This window comes from Malurus melanocephalus, unplaced genomic scaffold, assembly GCF_030028575.1.
Source record: "Malurus melanocephalus ecotype Western Australia unplaced genomic scaffold, MMel_1.1 scaffold_390, whole genome shotgun sequence".
NCBI classification, from domain to species: Eukaryota; Metazoa; Chordata; class Aves; order Passeriformes; family Maluridae; genus Malurus; species Malurus melanocephalus.
In genome coordinates this window covers 208,669-227,411 of record NW_026623622.1, presented here as the reverse complement: position 1 = coordinate 227,411, position 18,743 = coordinate 208,669, and the positions used below count along the sequence as shown (strand labels likewise).

The window sequence follows — 18,743 nt, the reverse complement described above, 5'->3', positions numbered from 1 at the left end:
AAGTGCCACCTGAGTGTCAGCAACAGACCCCAGCTGGGGCCATGACAGGCAATTTCACAGTGCACGTGGGCCCCATCCCATGGTTGAAAATGTGTRTAGCTGACCAGGAAAGAAATCATTTCACGCTTCATGGCCTGCTGCTTTCTGTATTTGCTTAAAATTACGGCCTTAATTAGCACCTCTGGGCTGTCCTCTGGTAAAAAGGGGTAGGCCAAACTCCTGTAGCTTAAGAAAATTATTTTGCAATGCTTACTTAATATTAGTCATGTTGCCATGAGTCACAARCACATTGGACTGGGCAACTGATAGGGTTCTGCTACTTCAGGGTGCTCCATGCCACACACTGCTGTCCTTGCGACAGAAGGGTCCACATGGTTTTGCTTCCAGTCCTTCTATATGCTATCTTTATTCTTCACTTACACTTCATTTATTGTATGAGATGCCCAAACTGGGAAASTTTGTTTTCCCTAAGGAAGAGCATTGCTCAGTTTACTCATTTACACCTTTACACAGTGCCCTTATTCAATACACCCAACTCAAGGAAGCAATTTGATGCTAATTTAAAAGTACATGGGTAGAGCTTGSTTCAGATATTTTTTTGTTCCCCTGAAGGCTGATACCTGCAATGATGGAAAAGATCTAGTTTCTGATTCTTCATTGATTTATTTTTTTAATTTTTTTTTCAGCTGGGCAGCACTTTCAAAGGAAATCTAGAGATAAACACACCCATGGGATTATAAATATGTCATCTTCTACCAACTTGTCTTCATTGGATATGGGAACAGCTGTGCCAAAGACTAYACCTGGAATGATTCCTGAGTCGAAATTTTAAGGACCAGTGGGAGGGTCATACCCTCACTCTGCTGTCACTACCAACACAAATGCTTTGCCTCTTTAAAGGTGGTTCAATCACAGGCTGGCTTCTGGTCTCAGTGGGTATCTTGGTAACCTGAGTTATGTACCTGGGAGCACACACATGCTCTTTTCTGCAGACTTCACTCTGACCTCTACAAGAGCTTCCTGCTCGTTTCATGTAATCCCCACGTCACCAGTGCACAGGCCCCTGTGCCCTAAGACAGGTGAGCATCTGTGACCCTTTCTGGCCTCTCTGCAAATGACCTCAGTGTCCTCCCTGGCACAGCAGAAGTGTKTCAGCTATGTATGTGCTATCATAGTCCTTTCCAGGCTTATAGGGACTGAAACTTGCCCCTGAAAATTGCTGCTTATTCAGTCTCTACCTCCTCTCTCTGTTGTATACACCTATCTATTTTATGTGTGTGTGTGTGTATATAAAAGATATATATAATACTAAGTATATATATATAGATATATAGATATATATGTTCCATTTACAGAATACTCATGAGCATATACTCTTTATTTTCTGCAAAAACTTCAAACATCTTTCAGGAAAGAACCTCTACTAGTTCCCACTGTGAGTATTCATGCTCAAACACCTTCCTTGGATTCCTCATTTATTGCTGCTATTCCCAAAGCCCTACATTTCAGAGACTGTCTAGCTCTCACACTTAATTTTTTTCTTCAAATCCTTCTCCATCCATTCGCAGACTTATGACTCCTTCAAAGCTATGCATAGAGCAATTTCCCTTCCTTTTTGCCAAGTAATATACTTGTCTTCCTTCAAATTTGATGAAAACTTACCTCTCACTCATTGGTATACATCACTGATTTCTTCTGTAGTATTGTTTCAGTCTTCCTAGTCTGAACCTTTCCCATCTGACTCACTATTGTTTAATTTAGTGTTTTAACTCCTTAATGCATTGAAGTAATATCTTCATGAATTTTTGAATTGTCATRTACCTTATGAAGTACTTTACTAAGAGTATTACAAATAAGAATTGTGTAGTACCTTTCTATTCCATTCAATTTATGACGGTGCTTTCGGGACATTAAGAGTCCACCTCCCCAGGCAGCCTGGAAGAGACAGAAAGAAGAGAAGACTTGTTTTTTGGAAAAAAATCAACATATTTTAGTTTTCTCAGGAGCTAGTAATAAATATTATAATTCAAGAAAAAAACATATGTGAACTAAAATCTTCTTCTGCCCGAATAGCAGCTCTTTTTTAGTTACTTACATCTACATGGAGCCAGAGGTTGTATTTTTCACATATATCTGCAATCTCCTGTATTGGATCAAAGGCTCCATATACTGTTGTGCCTGCAGTTGCATTTACAAAAAGAGGAACATATCCCTGCAATAAAAATAAAAATATTAAATATAAATGAAAATACTTTCAGAAAAAAAACAAACAAAAAGAAAAGGAAAATAATTCCAGAAACTTTATCCCATTTTCTAACCTAATAATGTTTTTCTTCCCATGTTAAATGCACACATAAGCAACAGTAGAATTACATACACAGTAAGAACAAATTCTGTTTTCACTTCCTTGTAACTTCACAGAATTTACTAATTAATAACTAGAAGATATAAAATATTATTTTGTCYAATCTCTTTCACTGAGGAGATTCAAACAATGTAGCAGGAACTGAGCAATACTCAAGTAAATCTGGGACTTTTACAGCAGTATAAACAAAAATTAATTAAATGTGATTTGTAGGTTGCAATTTGAAGGCTTGAAATTGTTCCTTTAGTCTTTATCTGCTAATAAACAGAACAAAGCAGAACAAAACAATCTAAAATAAAAGCAATGAATGAGGAACTATCAGATCAAAGAGAGACAATTTTGAATTAGATTAAATAAATGTGAACTGCTTTTTCATAGATTGCCCAAATGTAAAACAGTTAAGAAGTAAAAAAAAATTAAAATCTTGATTGCTCTAACTTTGGTTGTTTTATACAAAATTAATGGGTTTTTTCACTGCATTTCTTCAAGAAATAGTAATTAATGCCTAAAAAATTAAGTTTAATTGTCTATATTTARCAAATATGTATCCACCTACATGAAATCTATGGGATTTTTTAGGAGTTCTATAGAAATTTTTAGGCTTTGGCTAAACTTGAAAGTTTAGATAAAAGTAACTTTGATTTTATGTTTTCTTGACTTATTCCATTTTTTTTGAAATGGGAAGTTTTTTTTTAAAGTCATGAACTACAGTTGTGGTTCAAGAGTTAAAATATTTTTGTTTTAAACAGAAAATTGAAATCTTACCAAGACACATAGATAATTCTGTAAACAATACATGAATGTATAATTAAGCATGTAAAAATATTGTTATGATATTTATATCATTATAATTTTCTCTTTAATGTCAACTCTCAGTCTTTGAAGGGAGAAACAGTTTTACTAAGCCAAGTATTTRAGCACTAATTTTTAAAAAGACAAACCTTTTCTTTTGCTTCCAGAATTTTTGCCTCCAAATCAGCTGGTATTATTTTGCCTCTGCAATTATCAAAGAAACAGAAAGACAAAGAAAATTAAATAATGTCTATGGAAATAATAGCTGCAGTTGAAATAATTTAATAGGATTTTCTCAACAAGCCATTAGCAATTTGACACACTGTACTGAATCAGTCCTTAAACACAATAAAACMAATTTAACAGATGAACACATTTAGTCCATCAAAACTTTAGTATTCATCCTACCTTTCATTGCATTTTATCAAAATAACATTRTCTGTTCCAAATCCAAGTGCAGCTCCAGCTTTCTTTATTGAGTAGTGACTCTGCAGCAAACATACGAACATAAAATGGAGTGGAYGTTTAATGACGAAGCATTTTCACAACATATATCAGTAAATTATGAATTAGCAGTGAATTAAGCTCACATGCTCTGAGGTAAAGAGAACCAGTTTAGGGACTGCAGCCATGCCTTTGGTTTTGACTTCAGGGAAATACTTGTAGCGTGCAGCCATTATGCTGTACATGTTGGAGATCGCTCCTCCTGTGAATGAATAAAAAAAAAAAATAATAAAAAGTGATAATGAAAAAAACATGTATATTATACCAAAGACATACAAGTCTCATTTGCATAATGCMGTGAAAGTGGCAGCGAACTATGAAAAAATATTTCTCTGAAATGCACAGGCATCTCTCTGAATAGCATAGGACAGACTCTAGAAAGCCAGAGTGATAATCAGAATTTCCTAAATGCCATCTATTCCAATTGGTATCATTTTGTAACATGTTCCTAAAAAGTTCAGCTTTCATTTTGCTGCTTTTGTATGGTAACTTCTTGTTCGCAGGAGCAACAGGAACTTGTCAACTTGTCTGAGACTGAAGAAATGTCACATATTGGATGGATTTATCCCATCTTACTGCAGACATAGAAATAGACAAAGGTAGATTTCTACAGCTGAGCTACTTATCATTAACTCACAGTCAGTTGTGGGAAAGAGGCACTTCACAGGCTATGRCACTTACTTTTGAAGAATTTGAATTGAGGGAAAGCATCTATTTCTCTTGGTTTGCTGATAAAAAGAGCCCTAAATAATTAGCTCAGTTATTTGGTGCAGACCTCAAGCTTTATTAAGATCAATCTTACCTGTAAGTCTAGGACAATTTCTTGCTCTAAAATGTTTTCAACGATGAGAACATTGAGAAAGATCTGTATTTTTCTAGCAGACTGGAGATCAAGCATGTGTGTACTTAATGTAGGTTGTTGTAAAAGGAGATGGCATTGTTTTTTTATGCTCTGTAGAGCTCCTCAGAGCTCTTATGCTCCTCAAGGCTCTTATCCTCTTTAACAGGATGTTCCCTCATCCAAACCYGGAGGAGTTCCACTGGACACCCACATTGTCCACACATTGGCCCAGGATCTGCTGGTTTATCATCAGTCGTTTCTGTCACTGCTCACTGCCTTTATGTCTTGTATGGGAAGACTGTCTTGGTCTTTGTACTGGARTCATACTTGTGAATTCAATCAGATTATATCCCAGATAATGTGTCCCAGAAAGTCAGACAATCACAATTTTACCTCACTGTGAGCCCAAATCCTCACTGACCACCAAATAAATCAGGATAGGATTTTCAAGAACTGTTAGTCACCAGGCGCTGTGGTTGCTCAGCACCTCTAGAGATGAAGTGCACAAAAGGGGTGTTTAAATGCCTAACTATGCAACRGAGCCTGAAGCCAAGTTTGAAAATGCTGACCAGCATTTTGCACCCCTTCTTTACTGTGGGATGTTTAAACAAAGGATTCCTACTTCAAAATATCTTAGTCATTGCTTTGTGTTACAGTAAATATTCAGACACTGACTATATTTATTTTAACTTTTGAAATAATAGTCAAATCACCAAAACAGAAAATAAAAACTCACCAGGTGAGAATATTCCATCACCATCTTTACTTGACCATCCAATAATCTCCCTCATCTTTCGAAGTGTTATTTGTTCCATGAGGACAAAAACAGGGGCAATTTCATAGGTAAACCTGCAAGGATAAAACAAAACAAACAAACAAACAAACAAAGTCAKATACAGATTCTAAAAACAGATCATGAATTCCCAGTCTGTGATTATTAGTTAAAATGCTTCAAGTTTCTAAAAGCTTTCCTGTAAATTGAGCTCTGATCCTGCAATGTTTACCAAAAAAAAAAAAAAAATCCTCAGGAAGACACTATGGGAAATAATGGTGAATAAAAACTGCAGCTTTAGTTAGTTTGCTGCTTTCTATATAGTGAATGTAAGATGTAATGTTCACCATCATAATGCTGCTGACTTCTGTACAGGGCTGTTCTGTAAAACAGTTGTTTCCCAAAGTGCCAATTCCACACTTGTGGTATAACATACTGCTAAATCCTTATGAAAACAGTGAACTTCACTGAGCTAAACACAACCATAATTAGAAGTATTGAGTTAGGGTTTTCAAAGTCTAAATATAATTAATTATGTGGATTTATTCTGTTGATGATCTCCAAGGACAACTTACTTCCACAATACAATGTGATCAATAACTGTCAAGAGTAATTACAAATGATGATTTTCTAATTACCAATTACCAAAACCAAGTCAGCAGTCAACTATTGTATCCACTTAATGAGGGCAAAAAACATTACATATCCTGGCATGCCCTGATGTCAGAGTCAGATATGTGGATGGGAATTGACAACCATATAACTATTTTTGGTGATCAGGGTACACAGATAAATTCCTACTGCTGTAAACAAACTCTGCTTGCTGTGTGTAAGGGGGAAAGAAATAAATAAGGGGGGAAAGGGAGCAGAGAGAAATGAAAAAATTAACCTGTGATTTCCAAAGAAATCTCTAAGAGTGCAACACCCTGATACTTTGGATTTAACTAACGTTCTCTGCTTGAATAATTTCATTAAAGCGTAGGTGTTGTCTCTCTAATACTGAAATGATGTTTTGAGAATAGGCGTAGCAAACTAGAATGAGACATGATATTAAGAAGAGAACAACTGTCAGAAAAAGTTTGCCTTTTGTTTACAGCTACACTRTTTACTTACACTGTTCATATTTTCTTCAAACTTTATGTGTCCTTAGTCCATCAGAGAAGCACCACGACCGTTTTTAAAACATTCCCTTAATACCAAAGATTTGTACTTTGTTTAATTATTGTGATTGCTATTTTCAGAAGCCAAAATACAACTTATTTTGCTTTTATTATGATTAGAACTGCCAGAGACAGTTAAACACTGATCTGAAGTTCGGGTGCAGTCAGTATTCATAAATAGACAAAATTAATAACCTAGTGCCTGCTCACAGTGGTTTGGGTTCATTTTAGTTTTAAGCACTGCAAGTCTAGAATATATTCCAGATTTTGTTTAGGCAGAACGATCAGCTGAAGTCAACAGGAACTCACCAGTGCATAGTTAACTGTAGCTCAGTAGAATGGTTATGTCAATGGGGTTTTCTTTTCCCCCACCAGTTTAAACACATTTTGAGTTTTGTCCTGAGACYCTGCATATTGAATTTTGAGTATATTTTTTAAAAAAGGAAATAGTACTTATTTATTCTATTCTGTAGTTATTTTCTGAGTCTCCAAAAACTGACAAGAAATGAAAGACAGCAGGTAGTTATAAATTACAAGGCCAATGCAGCTATATTAAATGATGGGTATGATTTTACAGATCACATCRTGCTAAAGTTTATTCCACCTTACTTGTTTTAAACTTAAAATATTTTGAAAAAAATCAGTAAAACCCAAAAAACCCCGTGTTTGGCTTAAAAGGAATAATCCAACTTTAGAATCAATCTCCTAATAAAAAATGGTGATTAGATTTTTCCTACAGTTGCAACTTTGCAGGCATTTCTGTGAATTAACTAGAAMAGGCATGAGTATCAGCTCTTTACTAACAGAATTTACCAGGAGGGTTTTTTTAATAGAAGTCAGGGCTTAATTCTGCTCTCACCTAAAGGACAAATCACTTTATCAGACCAAATTATTCTTGCTACCCATTCTCCTGTTTGCCAATACGTAAAAAGCAGAGAGAGAACAAACACAGATCATTTTACATCAATTTTCTCTTCATAAGCATAATACAGAAAACACCAATATGTTCTCTTTTCTCAGCTAACAGCAGCCGTAAACAGAACTTCCAGATAACACTGCTTTTTAACCTCAGTTGGCTATTCCATGGTGAGAGAATGCCAGGTACTACAGATCTCTAGAATTGGATAAATAATCAAATTCTGAAATTTCCATGCAGAAGGTCTTGTGACCAGTGATTGAGCTACGAATAGCACATTGATATATTGTTTCCAAGTCAATTGTGGAAGCTTATTATGTTTAATTTTATATATTATCTTCACAGTGACATTTAAGTAGTATTTCCTAATGAAAATTTAAAATTTTAAGAGAGTACGGAAGTTTTGATTACTCAAAAGTCATCAGCGAAAGAAAACACATGTTTTTAATTATTCATAAATATTTTAAATATTGTTTATCAGCAGAAGAGAAAAAATGGCAAATGGAAAACATCCCCTAGTGTAATTCAGTGTTAYTGTTGCTTCTGTGTTATGTGCTTATGTAGCTGTAATAGGTCAGAGCAGTTTCCAGGTAAAGGTCAAAACCTGTTCTTGTGTGCTGGAACACTGCTCAAAACAAATAATATGTTCCCCAGAGTTCACAGAGGTGATTTGGCTATTTTTAATAACCTTCTCTGTCAGTTCTTTGAATCACRTCTTACCAACATCTTGCTTTAACCTTACTTGCAATTACTGTGCTATTTGAAARCACACCATGTTGACTTTGGTTTGCTGAAAACAAAGAGCACAAAGTATTATTTTTCATTTATTAAGCCTCATGCTAACAAAKAGGCACCAAATTTTCATGTTCACAGAGAAGTATTTTCAAGATATTTTCTTTTTCAAAGCACAAATGGATCAGAAACTACCTCTTTAACTAACTGCCAAAACAAACAAAGAAAAACATCAAAAAAAAATTATTATTTTCATTATTTAAAAATGAAAAGTATTCATATCTGTGACGATACATATCTACCATGATACATGGCAGCCCGGGTAGGCACTAGTCATAGACACTGGTGACAAGACATTGCTTACATGTTTGTATTAGCAGTCGACGTCAGCCACTCCCCAGCCAAGCCAATAATGTCCAGTCCTGTGGACAACTGATTGAAAAAGCGAGGGTGACCTGAAAAGAGAATTGAGACCAACTTAGAASAAACTGTACCGGTATCTCTCCGCTTTCGATTTCAAACCATCCACCTTTTCTGACACAAATGGAGGTTCACACTCAGGACATTTGCAGCAAAGTTTTCAAAGCAAGTCCTGCTTATGGGGAGACTGATAGCCAACGTTCACGGATGTCTTATCACAAACTTGAAAAACCACTTCGGATGAGAGTTCCTGAATGGAATAATTTGTGTTTAAATTTAAGAGAGACTCTCAGAGCCGATGGAGCCTGTAAATACCTCAGGGACCTGCTCAAGCGCTCGGGCTAGCCCTTTGCCAGAGCCCTGTTCCGACCTCGGTAGTGCTGTGAATTCGAGCGAGCAGTGCACGGTGGGGAACACAYCCGTGGCAGTAACAACCTCCAGGTACTGGGGCCATTTGCATTTGAATGGAGAAAGAGAGGAAGACTCAGAGGCTGCGGCAGTGAGAGAGGGCTGCGGAGGAGCCAGTCTCCTCCTGAGCTACAAGGACACGGGAGAGAGGTTTCGCGGGCGCTGCAGCGGGGAGAGAGGGCTCCCCAAGAGCTCCTCGGCTCGGGCTCTTTCCCCACGTAGTTTATAAGCCAGCCTTCACCTCCTTAAACAGAACTTAGTATTGAACCGATGTAAATCATATTCCTCTATTTCGACCCAAGTTGCTTTAACAACTTTTATAACCAATAATCACGACTGTCGTGGYCTGTTTTTCTAGCAAGAAGAGGAGAAATTCCTAACAACCGATAAGGGGTTTCGTGGGAAGGTGGGAGTGTCATGATTTAGACTTCTCTGCTCTCCGGGAAAGGACACGCAGCGCACTGGGGACAGCCTAGCCCTAGAAGGGAGGTCAGTACTCGACTCCTGGAGGGACCCTGTCATGTCGCATTCGGTTCAACACTGGGAACATCAGCATCTTTTGACATGAAGAAACAAATGCGATTCTGCCCCGAGCAATGTCAGCAGGAATCTTTCGGAGGCGTGAGCCTGCCGGTGCTGCCACATCGCCACACTTCCTGAAGAGGATGCGTCGCACCCGGCCTGCTCCCGCCCGGGGAACGCAGTGGCTCGGGGCTAGAGCCCAGAAATATCACCATGGCTTAGCTGTTTGCTTTACGAATCAGCACTTCTCTTCCCTTCCAGGACACACGGACTGGAAACTTATCTTAAGCGACATTTCGCTGTTCTCCCATAACTGTTAATGAGCCTGCGCTCTCCGAAGGCTGCGCTGCAGATTCAGACCCGGTGACTTTAAAGGGAGCTTTGCCTGGAGAGATAATATGAGCCCCAGGAGTCCACGGCAGAATGTGTGTCCTGGGCACTAAGACGATCCGAGCAGCACTTTAAAGCTGCACCAGACACTGCTTGAACAGAGCTTTTCTGATCAGATACCTGCCTCTCAGGTCCCGGAGACAGGTCCTGTTAGTCCCACAGAAGCTTCAGGGGAGGTCGGGGAGAGGGGAGGAGGTTGCTCGACATGCCGCAACAATCACCAGCAGAATAAAGGTGCTAGCACACAGAGCGCAACCACCCTGACTTAGCTTCTGGCCGCTTGTCCAACAGCCCACGCGTTTGGGAGTGAAACACGCTCCCCTTTGATTAAGAGTACAAAAAATCAAAGTACGTTCCTGATTCGCCWGAAATTAATTAAACCACCCTGTAAGTAGGAAAAAGGACAGAACGCTACCCGCCACATCTGTTGCCAATATTTTGCTCCTTGAATGCACTGCGTTGCGTCTTGACGGTGGCAAAACAAACCGCAGCAGAAAGCTGCTGCCCAGCCAGASACCGCCGGGAAACAGCCTCCCCGTCTGAGCTCCAGCCACCCGCCCCTCCGCTCCGCGGGGACACCGCCACTCGCTGCGATCGAGCCGAGCCGAGCCGAGCCGGGCAGAGCTCAGCAGCCCTGAAACACTGGAGCAAAGATGCGAAGGGGAGACGGCGCGCCCGTCACCACTCCAGCTCCTGAACCGCTTGGATACGTGCAGCGGCCAGGGCTAGTCGACAGCCCAGATTTCTGTGGATACAATGTAAAACATTTCAGGGCAAACTGCCTGAAATAGCATGGGCTTGCTCTAGAGCCTGTCCACAGCTCACCCAGTAAAAGAAGTGAGTGTAAACCGGGATTTCCGTCTGATTCAGAAGGACCTGGACGGGCAGGAATCCTGGGTAATGGGCTGAAATCCACAGGGYTCCTTTATTGATGAGTCCTAGGATTTCCGTCTCTTTTTCATTAAACGTTTGATGAACATAAAAAAGAAAAATGGCAAATTCTGTGTCATTTATGCTCTCATTTACCTAATGATATTGCTCCCCRGAGATACAGACAGCTCGCATTTCATCACGTGAAAGAGATCACTTGTTAGAAACTTGTTTCGATCACGTCTTAAAAACTTGTTCCTGTGTTTTACAAACAGCACTGAGCCTTACCCAGCGGGTACAAGTGGTCATTGATAACTGAAGTTTCTGAGCAGAGACATCTCCAGCACCCACAGCCAGCCCTGGAGCCGAGSCTGGAGGGAGGCACAGTCACGGGTGTAGAGAGGATATGGGCTTACTTCTGTGAGCTCAATCACGCTTTCCTCACCATGAGCCTGAGAAGAGTCCCAGGAGGACTCGCCACAAAGTAGTGTACAAAAACCTACCTGTCCTCACTCCGTATTTCAGTGTGTCCCGACAATCCACCAGGATCTGCTCCAGGGACTCTGGGTTGTCCGAAAGCTCCAGGTTGAAGCCCTCCATGCCTTCCAGGAGCTGGTGCGGGTGGTGGAAGTCCAGCACTTTGGTAGATCTGTCAAAAGTCTTCCTCACGTAGTTGAGGAGGATGTCCACAACCTCCAGCAGGAACTGCGTGGTCTGCTCCTCGCCATTCTTGGAGGGCAACAAATCTGTGGGGCAAACCAGCKGTCAGGCTTGCTTTGGGAGAGAGAAGAAGAGATGAACCAGCCTCGGCTGCCCTTAGCACTCCGAGGATCTGGAAGTCGCGGCCCCAGCGCTGCCCGGTTGCAGCGGGGCAGGCTCCCCGTCCCTCTCGCCTCCTGGGGAAGGGGGAGCATAGGTCGCCCACGGCAACGGCAGAGGTGCCTCCGAGGCGCCCCGGCCAAAGAGCACGCCCTGCAAGGCTAAGGCAATGCGGTGTGAGGCACTCGCCTTCTGTGGGCCAAAAGTACTCGAAATCCGAACCTGCCCTTACTTTGCAACATCCCCACCTCCGCCCCACAAAGGGATTGATTTCCCTTTGCCACTCTTCTTGCAATGGCCCCGTASCAGCAACCACAGGCTGCTTAATTACTATTTTACTAAGAAGGACAAAAGTATAAAATTACTCTCCTCCCGGATACTGGATCTGAAGTAACCCCTGGAACCGCTGAAGCTGAGCTACWGAGGATCAGCCCAAAGTACATAAAACTGCATTTCAGGAGGCTTGCGTACATCACCAGTGCAGGTCCCAAAAACCACAAACGCACAGACAGGAAGAAGGAGCTTCCTTCAAAAACAGCCAAGCAAAAGCACGGTCTGAACGTRGCTGCACTTCCAGGGGAGATGAGGGCAAGGGACATGCCTGAGCTGGAGCAAGGAGAAACTGTAAAGTGCTTACCTCTGGCATATAAATTGGAAAAGTCTGTCTCGGTGCGCCGGAACCGGGATTCCTTCTCACTGTTCTCGCATGCCAGCAGGCTCTTGGAGGACTGCCTTTCCTTCAGAGAGCTGACGATCCGGCTCTTGTCTTCCAGGCTGTTGGTCCTCTGCAGGAACCCTACGTTATTATTGCAAGGTGCACAGGTCAGAGTTTTCTCACCTCCCAACATGTTTAGAAATATCTAAAGCAGCTCTCTAGACAACAGTTAAAAGCGGTGTTGGCTCTAGATCTGACAAATGAGGTCAGGAGTAAGGGTATTTATGTGGATTATTTGCCTCCAGGAGGGAGAGTTCAAAATGCCATCAACCGCAAAAACGCAACCATGCAAAAAACAAAATTTTGTCATTTAGTGCAATGGTAAATTCTTATTAAGTCGATCAGACAGATTCCACTTCAGTAATCAGCCACTGGAAGAGAGTTCAGGATGAGTCAATGCTATTTCAGCCTGCAGGCGAAGTTTATGGACCTAGCAGACAGGGGCAATGATGTATGATTAAAACCAGGGCCGTTTCCAGTTATCCTCGTGGTGCTCTCACGCACAAAAGGCATGAGAACAAGAAGCCATTCTGGAGCAGCCGTCCTAAGGGTGTTAGAGGTCTAAGGACACCAGTAGCACTCATATAACCCACCTTCCCATTATCAGTACGTACTGATGAGGATTTTCCACCTGAAAAGACGCTTTGATGTTAACAGTAATCATGTCCGGGGATTTCAGGAGCTCCGCTCTCACCGAAAGCTCATCTTTGGCGCGCAGGACCCGAACACAACTGCCGCTRTTATATGGCACGGCAATAATAAACCCACTCACCCTAAGAATTATGGGGGCGGGCGCCGCACAGACTCGCGCGGAGAGTAACGAGATCCGTCTACTTTAACAAAGCAGGGCRAGCAATTAATTTTCTGGATTTCATCTATTAAATCTATGATGCCCGCTAAAACAAGCATAACGTCGGGCTTTTCGTCGCCAGAGAAAGCATCGGATTTTGACCTTCCAGGTTGCAGCGAGCATGCATGTATGTTTGGTAGAGGCATTACTGCGGCGCCGGTCTCCTTCATTCTTTCTTTTCTTTTAAAACAAGCAACATTCGAAATCAGGTTTCGTCGCTACTGCGAATATCCACCAGAGAGGAGGGCTTAGCAGGGCGGAAAAACAGCGTCCTGAGTTCGCTCACGCACGTCCCCCGACGCCGCTTCTCTCCAGCGCCCTCCGCTTTCCAGGCCATGTGTCCCCGCTCTCCGGAGCCACGACGACGGACCGGGACTGAGGACACTTSCCATCGGGCGCCCACCGCCGTCCCGTAGGGGACCCCTGCACCTTGGACAGGCATAGGGGCTGAACCTCGGGGGAGAAAAGGGAGCGAGAGTGAGCTGCTGGGCTAATGGCTCCCGGCACGGTGCCTGTGCCTCTGATTCTGCTGCCAGCCAGGCAGCCACGAAAGACATACCGAAAATTGAGCATTCGGCTGGCAGCCCCTTCTGCATCTGTCGGGCACCCAAAAGAGTCTCCAGGAGGATCGCTCACAGGTAAGTATGTCGGGGTCATATGTCAACGGGGTGAACACCTCCCGTTTTGCTTTTTGATACTAATCTTCTACCGATTTTTTTTTCTGTGATGTTTTTTACGAATGAGACAAAGACTATTTAAGAGAAACTTGCTTCGTGGATAAGTTAACAGTAGCCTTGTATATATATATGTATATATGTGTACATATATATATGTATCTGATTAGTTATGTTGTTACTGCTTCCAATGGCTCTTGCAGCGAYCATTAAACTAGTGCTATGTGCCTGCTCATTAGGAGGAGCAGATGATGTCCAAGCAGGTGCAGTCTAAACTGAATTACGGATCCTCTTTTACCAGCTCCCGTGGCTTTATTGTGCTTTTTTTCCCTCCCCCACCAGTCTTTTTTCTAGGTTCTCAGTGGCGATGCTCAAGTAGGACGAGTTCCGTGAGAAGAGACGTCTGCAGGAACAGCGGCGCTCCCCTTTCCTCGAGAGCCGTGCTCCTCGCACAACTGTCGCTCTCTTCGGCGTGCAGACACGCGTTCCTCGGAGGCTGGGAAAGGAGGGAGTACCGCTTCAGCAGCAGAGAAAGGCTGCAGTTGTCTCCAATTCAACTCGCATAGGGCCCAGCGAGATCGTGGCGTCTCTGAAGGGTCTAACCTAGCTAGATGCTGTGGGCGCGGAGCTCATCCCTTGCCCGAAAGACTCTGCGGCTGTTCTTCCCCGCGGAGGCWCCGAGGCCCCATTGTCATGTCCCGAAGCCGGCGGCGGGGATCAGCTGGGGCTCGAAGCGGCTGCGCACGGGGCCTGTCACCCTGCGCCTCGTGGGGCCCGCGGGGCTGCGCGACCGCGCTGGGGAGACTCGAGGGCGGAGATTAGAGGACGAAAAAAGCCTGGAGACAGGTTCTCGCTGTCGCCCGATATCAGCCCATCCGGCTGGAGGTAACGTGCCTCTCGCCCAGGTCCCTCGGCAGAGACAGCCCCCGCTCTGGAGCCGCCGGACCACTTTGTTTCCCAAGCTCCTCCCTGGGAGAGTGAGGGACTTTCCCCAGCGCCGACCCGCACCCTGGGCTGCAGAGCAGAGTAACAGCTGGCCCTCGAGGGCCCCTTCCGCACCCGGGCAGAAGCGCATGACTGTAGCCGATCTTTCATCTGTATCCTACGTGAAAAGTGAGGCCGGTGTAAGAGMGTTCCAGCAAGTAGCAGAGTATGAAATAGTGCCCACGCTCCTTCTCCTGGTGCAGCGGAGAGCGCAGCCCTCCTCAGCAGTAGTTCCGTCTCGCAGGTGCATTTTCATCGATGCGCTTTAAGACACTGAGTTTTCAAATGCCGAGTGACACCAGACTGGCGAGGGAATCCCTACGTGCGCAACGCGAGCACAAATTCGGCGTCATTTCACATCAGGCCTCGCACAAGGCAGGTGTGTGAGCCCCCCTCTGCCTCGCAGCCCTTGGGGGACACTCAGATTCCAAGGCGGGGACAGATCTGCTGAGTCCCGCCKCGCCCCTCAGCTGTCGGGGAATGCACGTCGGTGGCGGGTTCAGGAAAGCGTTGTCCCCTTCCGCGGTCGGGATGTTTAGCACCACCTACGTGACTTGGCAGCATAAATCCCACGGACTCCGGAGACAGCCGAGTTTCTAACATACATGGCTGCCTTTGAAGCCCCACTCCACCGCGTTTCTCGCTGGGCTCGGAACCATCAGCTGTTCGCGGCCAGACAGTTRAAGACGCACCTGAGCGATTTTATTACGCTGAGCACTTCCACTGATGCCAAGCAAATGTTACCAGGATCAGTCCCAGCAATAACAATTGCCAAGGTGGGAGTGAAAGGTGTAGCATACAAATCCAGACACAGGGGGAAATCGGTCCATATTTTGCCCGCCGTGACAGTTCATTTAAATAGAGGGGTTTGGGGTTTTTTTTTGGCTTTTTTTTTTTTTTTTAAGTGGGTGTGTGAGGGATGAAGAGCGGGGGAGGGTGACAGATGAGGGTGGTGGCAGTGGTAACGCTCTTTTCAGGCGGTAGCTTTCAACCAGAAAAGGAAAAAAGCTAATCCTTAAATCGGTCAGTTATTTGAGAAGAAATGACACACGTCTTGGATACGTAATTATTGAAAATGTCGAACACATAATATACAAATCAGATAGAACTAACTCATTGTTCACGACCTGCCTTTTCTCTGAGATCAATCCTTATTTAAAGTTTACATTCAAAATTAATCGATTCCAGTGTGATAAACACAGAAAGAACAATTCCAAGACGTCTTTGTGAGTGTACGATATTTAGGGTCCGGAATGGTGTGTTGTGAAAGGTAAGGACAAGGAGATATCATCTGTTTTATAAGGATTCTTGGCAACCTTAATACTTCATTCTATTTGCCATACACAACCTTCCCTGTAGGTCTTTATGAAGGTGTTCGATGCAAGTGGGAGGGCTCCTACAAACAAAAACAGTGCTAGCGATCAAATCCGCGTATTCCAAACGGGCGTCATTATTCAGAGTATATTTTTCATGTAAAAGGGAAAATAGCCAGTAAAGGAAAACTGAGCACCAAACCGCAACTAAAAAAAAAAAAMAACCCCAGCTTGTCTTGAACTCCCTTCACAAAGCCTTCATTACACTCTCTTACGCCTTTTTCAAATCCAAAATGGTGGGATATTTCATTTTCAGTGTGTTTGATCTCATTAAGAGAAGCTACGCTATCCCTTTCTAACCCCGGTAGTCTAGCAACACGGAGCAAGCCTAACAGCGCGTTACTTTATCAGTTCTGCTTGCCGGGCTAAATTAAAATGATGGTGAAAATGCCCATCGCTCCAGCCACTGAGGGACTGGTAGGGAAATGGTCCATTAAACGCAGATCAGGAGCTATTTATAGAACTAAGCGACTACTCGTTAATCTGGCCAGCGGCTACCAATGAAATCTCTCACAGACACAGGGCTAAACATTTGCATCTTGATTCTTTTCCAGTTCAAACTTCCAGGTGACAAAACGTTTAGTGAATGAACTTCGACTCGAGCAAGCAGGGAAAGATGTTWAAATGTTTCTTTGCATCGAAAAAGGTGTGTGTTTCTCCCACAGCGTATTTCCCATCCCCCTAAAAGAGGCAGGGGGAAAGGGGAAATAATTTTTATGCATAAGAGGTATGGGCTAAACTGAATTATTCTCCCTTTCAAAAAATGAAGATTTGACTGTTAGTCCCCGAAAGCGAAGGTGCTACTTAGAAATCTGGAGAAGGGAGACAGCTTGTTATCTGCAAATGAATCTCTTGCTATAACGTTGTGATCTGATTGTGCATTTGTTTCCCTTCTGCATTTCATGTGCCTGCGCGCTGACTGGCTGCCWGCGCTATCTTAGCAGCGCAGCAAGCTGACGAATTGCTCTTTAACAAGGCTCTCGTTAATCTTTTTTYCCCAGGAGATCCGTATTTTCTAGTCAGATAAGATTGAAAAATTTCAGACAGTGAGAGGAGGCGAACCTTCCCCCCCACCAACCCCCCGCTTCCTCCCCGCCGGCCTCCCCGGCGGGTCCTGCGCTTTCTTCGCCCTGAGCGCCCGRCGCCTGCACCCCTCGGTGTGTGGCAGGAGAGGCAGCGGGGCCGCAGGCGACCCCTCCCCGGAGGACAAAACCTCGAACCGCGAGCCCGGGCACAGCGGCGGGGCCGGGGCCGCCGAGGCGCCCTGCGGCCGGCAGGGGGCGGCCGAGGCACGGCCCGGGCTCGGGGCGCTCGGCCGGGGCTGCCCCCCGCGGGAGGGCCCCGAGCCCCCGCCGGGCGGTCGCGTTGTCACGCGTGGGTGTGTGGGGTAGCATGGCCGGGAAGCATGGCCGCACTTACCGCATATCTTCAGCCCAATCTTCCTGGTGCACCCGTGAGCTACGCCGCACCACGAGTCGTAAGCTGGAAGAGAGAGCGGAGCTGTTCCCCTGGGGCGACGGGGCTGCCCGGCCGCCGCGCCCCACCCCGGGCACGGCTGCACCGCCGTAAGAAACAGCTGATTCCGAGCCCGGCGGCGCTGGGCGCGGGGCAGCTGAGGCTCGGATGAAGCGAGGTGACATGCTGGCCTGCCCAGGGGAGAGGGAAAGGCACCCGGGACCCAAACATCTCATCATTTACTGGCGGGGCTCCAGGGAAGTAGCAGCTTAAAAATAAAGTGGCGTGAAATGGGGTCACAAAAGAGTTCAGGAATTAATTGGGTGAAAAATAGCRTTTGACTAGATGATCGGACTCGCATCACTGAGCCTCGGACGGACTGACGGGCCGCCGACGGCCCTAGTAGCACCGCACCCCCAGAGGGAGCAGGCTACTTCCCAGCTCCGGGAATCGTGGCTCGGACACGCCCCGGTCGGCCCCAACTGAGCCCACGGGAACGGAGARCGAAGCCCAGGACCGGAGTGGAAGGGTCGCTAGCCGCGGCCCCGGGCAGCGCAGAGCGTCTCCGGTCCCTCGCTCGCGGCACGGGGCAGCCGCAAGTCCGACAGCGACGGACCCCAAAGGGTGACTGGGGGATGGGAGGCGTTGACCTGGCGTTGGGGCGTGAGGGGAGAARGTGTCAGAGGAGCCGGGACGAGGACGGCTCACCCAAGCACGGAGGGCAGCGATCCGACTCTCGGGGAGGGGGAAGCGGCACGGCGCTCCCGACCGGGCGGAGAAGCCCTCTCGGCAGGGGCGCTGCCAGTGCCCGGGGGCGGGAGCCCCTGTGGGCAGGGGAAGGGTGGGGTGCTGCTGCCAGCGGTTGTCTTAGTTTTAGCCGTGCTGACAATTAATTCGATTTCTGCGATTTCTGAGTGCCCTCAGTCGAAGGCAGAAGCGCCTGTCACGCGCGTCTGAAAAAAGACCCAGAGCTGCCGTTGTCCCCCTCCCCCGTTTTTCCAATTTCAGAATAATGACAATAATGACTCCTGTGCTGATGCCTCGTAGCTCTTTCAGGGTACAAGCTATTCCCCGCTCTGCCGTCCCTGACAACCTTTCATTTCTTACTGTTGCCCGCTCTTTGTCTCTGATGCTTTACAGCATCGAGCCTCTTTTTTAATTTTTTTTTCTTTTTTTTTTTT

The 18,743-nt window shown here is 45.0% G+C and overlaps 1 protein-coding gene across 1 annotated transcript in view; it reads right to left on the bottom strand.

The window, feature by feature from the left end:
- Positions 1-18,743, bottom strand: part of GAD1 (glutamate decarboxylase 1) — a 30,956-nt gene that overhangs the window by 11,325 nt on the left and 888 nt on the right. Inside the window, exons 2-11 of the mRNA XM_057379143.1 lie at positions 17,527-17,589; positions 12,149-12,307; positions 11,196-11,438; positions 8,447-8,537; positions 5,239-5,351; positions 3,748-3,863; positions 3,566-3,645; positions 3,307-3,361; positions 2,096-2,212; positions 1,871-1,935 (exon numbers count right to left, since the gene is read on the bottom strand). Of these exons, the coding sequence (XP_057235126.1) occupies positions 1,871-1,935; positions 2,096-2,212; positions 3,307-3,361; positions 3,566-3,645; positions 3,748-3,863; positions 5,239-5,351; positions 8,447-8,537; positions 11,196-11,438; positions 12,149-12,307; positions 17,527-17,589 (1,102 nt within the window). The remainder of the gene's footprint in view (positions 1-1,870; positions 1,936-2,095; positions 2,213-3,306; positions 3,362-3,565; positions 3,646-3,747; positions 3,864-5,238; positions 5,352-8,446; positions 8,538-11,195; positions 11,439-12,148; positions 12,308-17,526; positions 17,590-18,743) is intronic.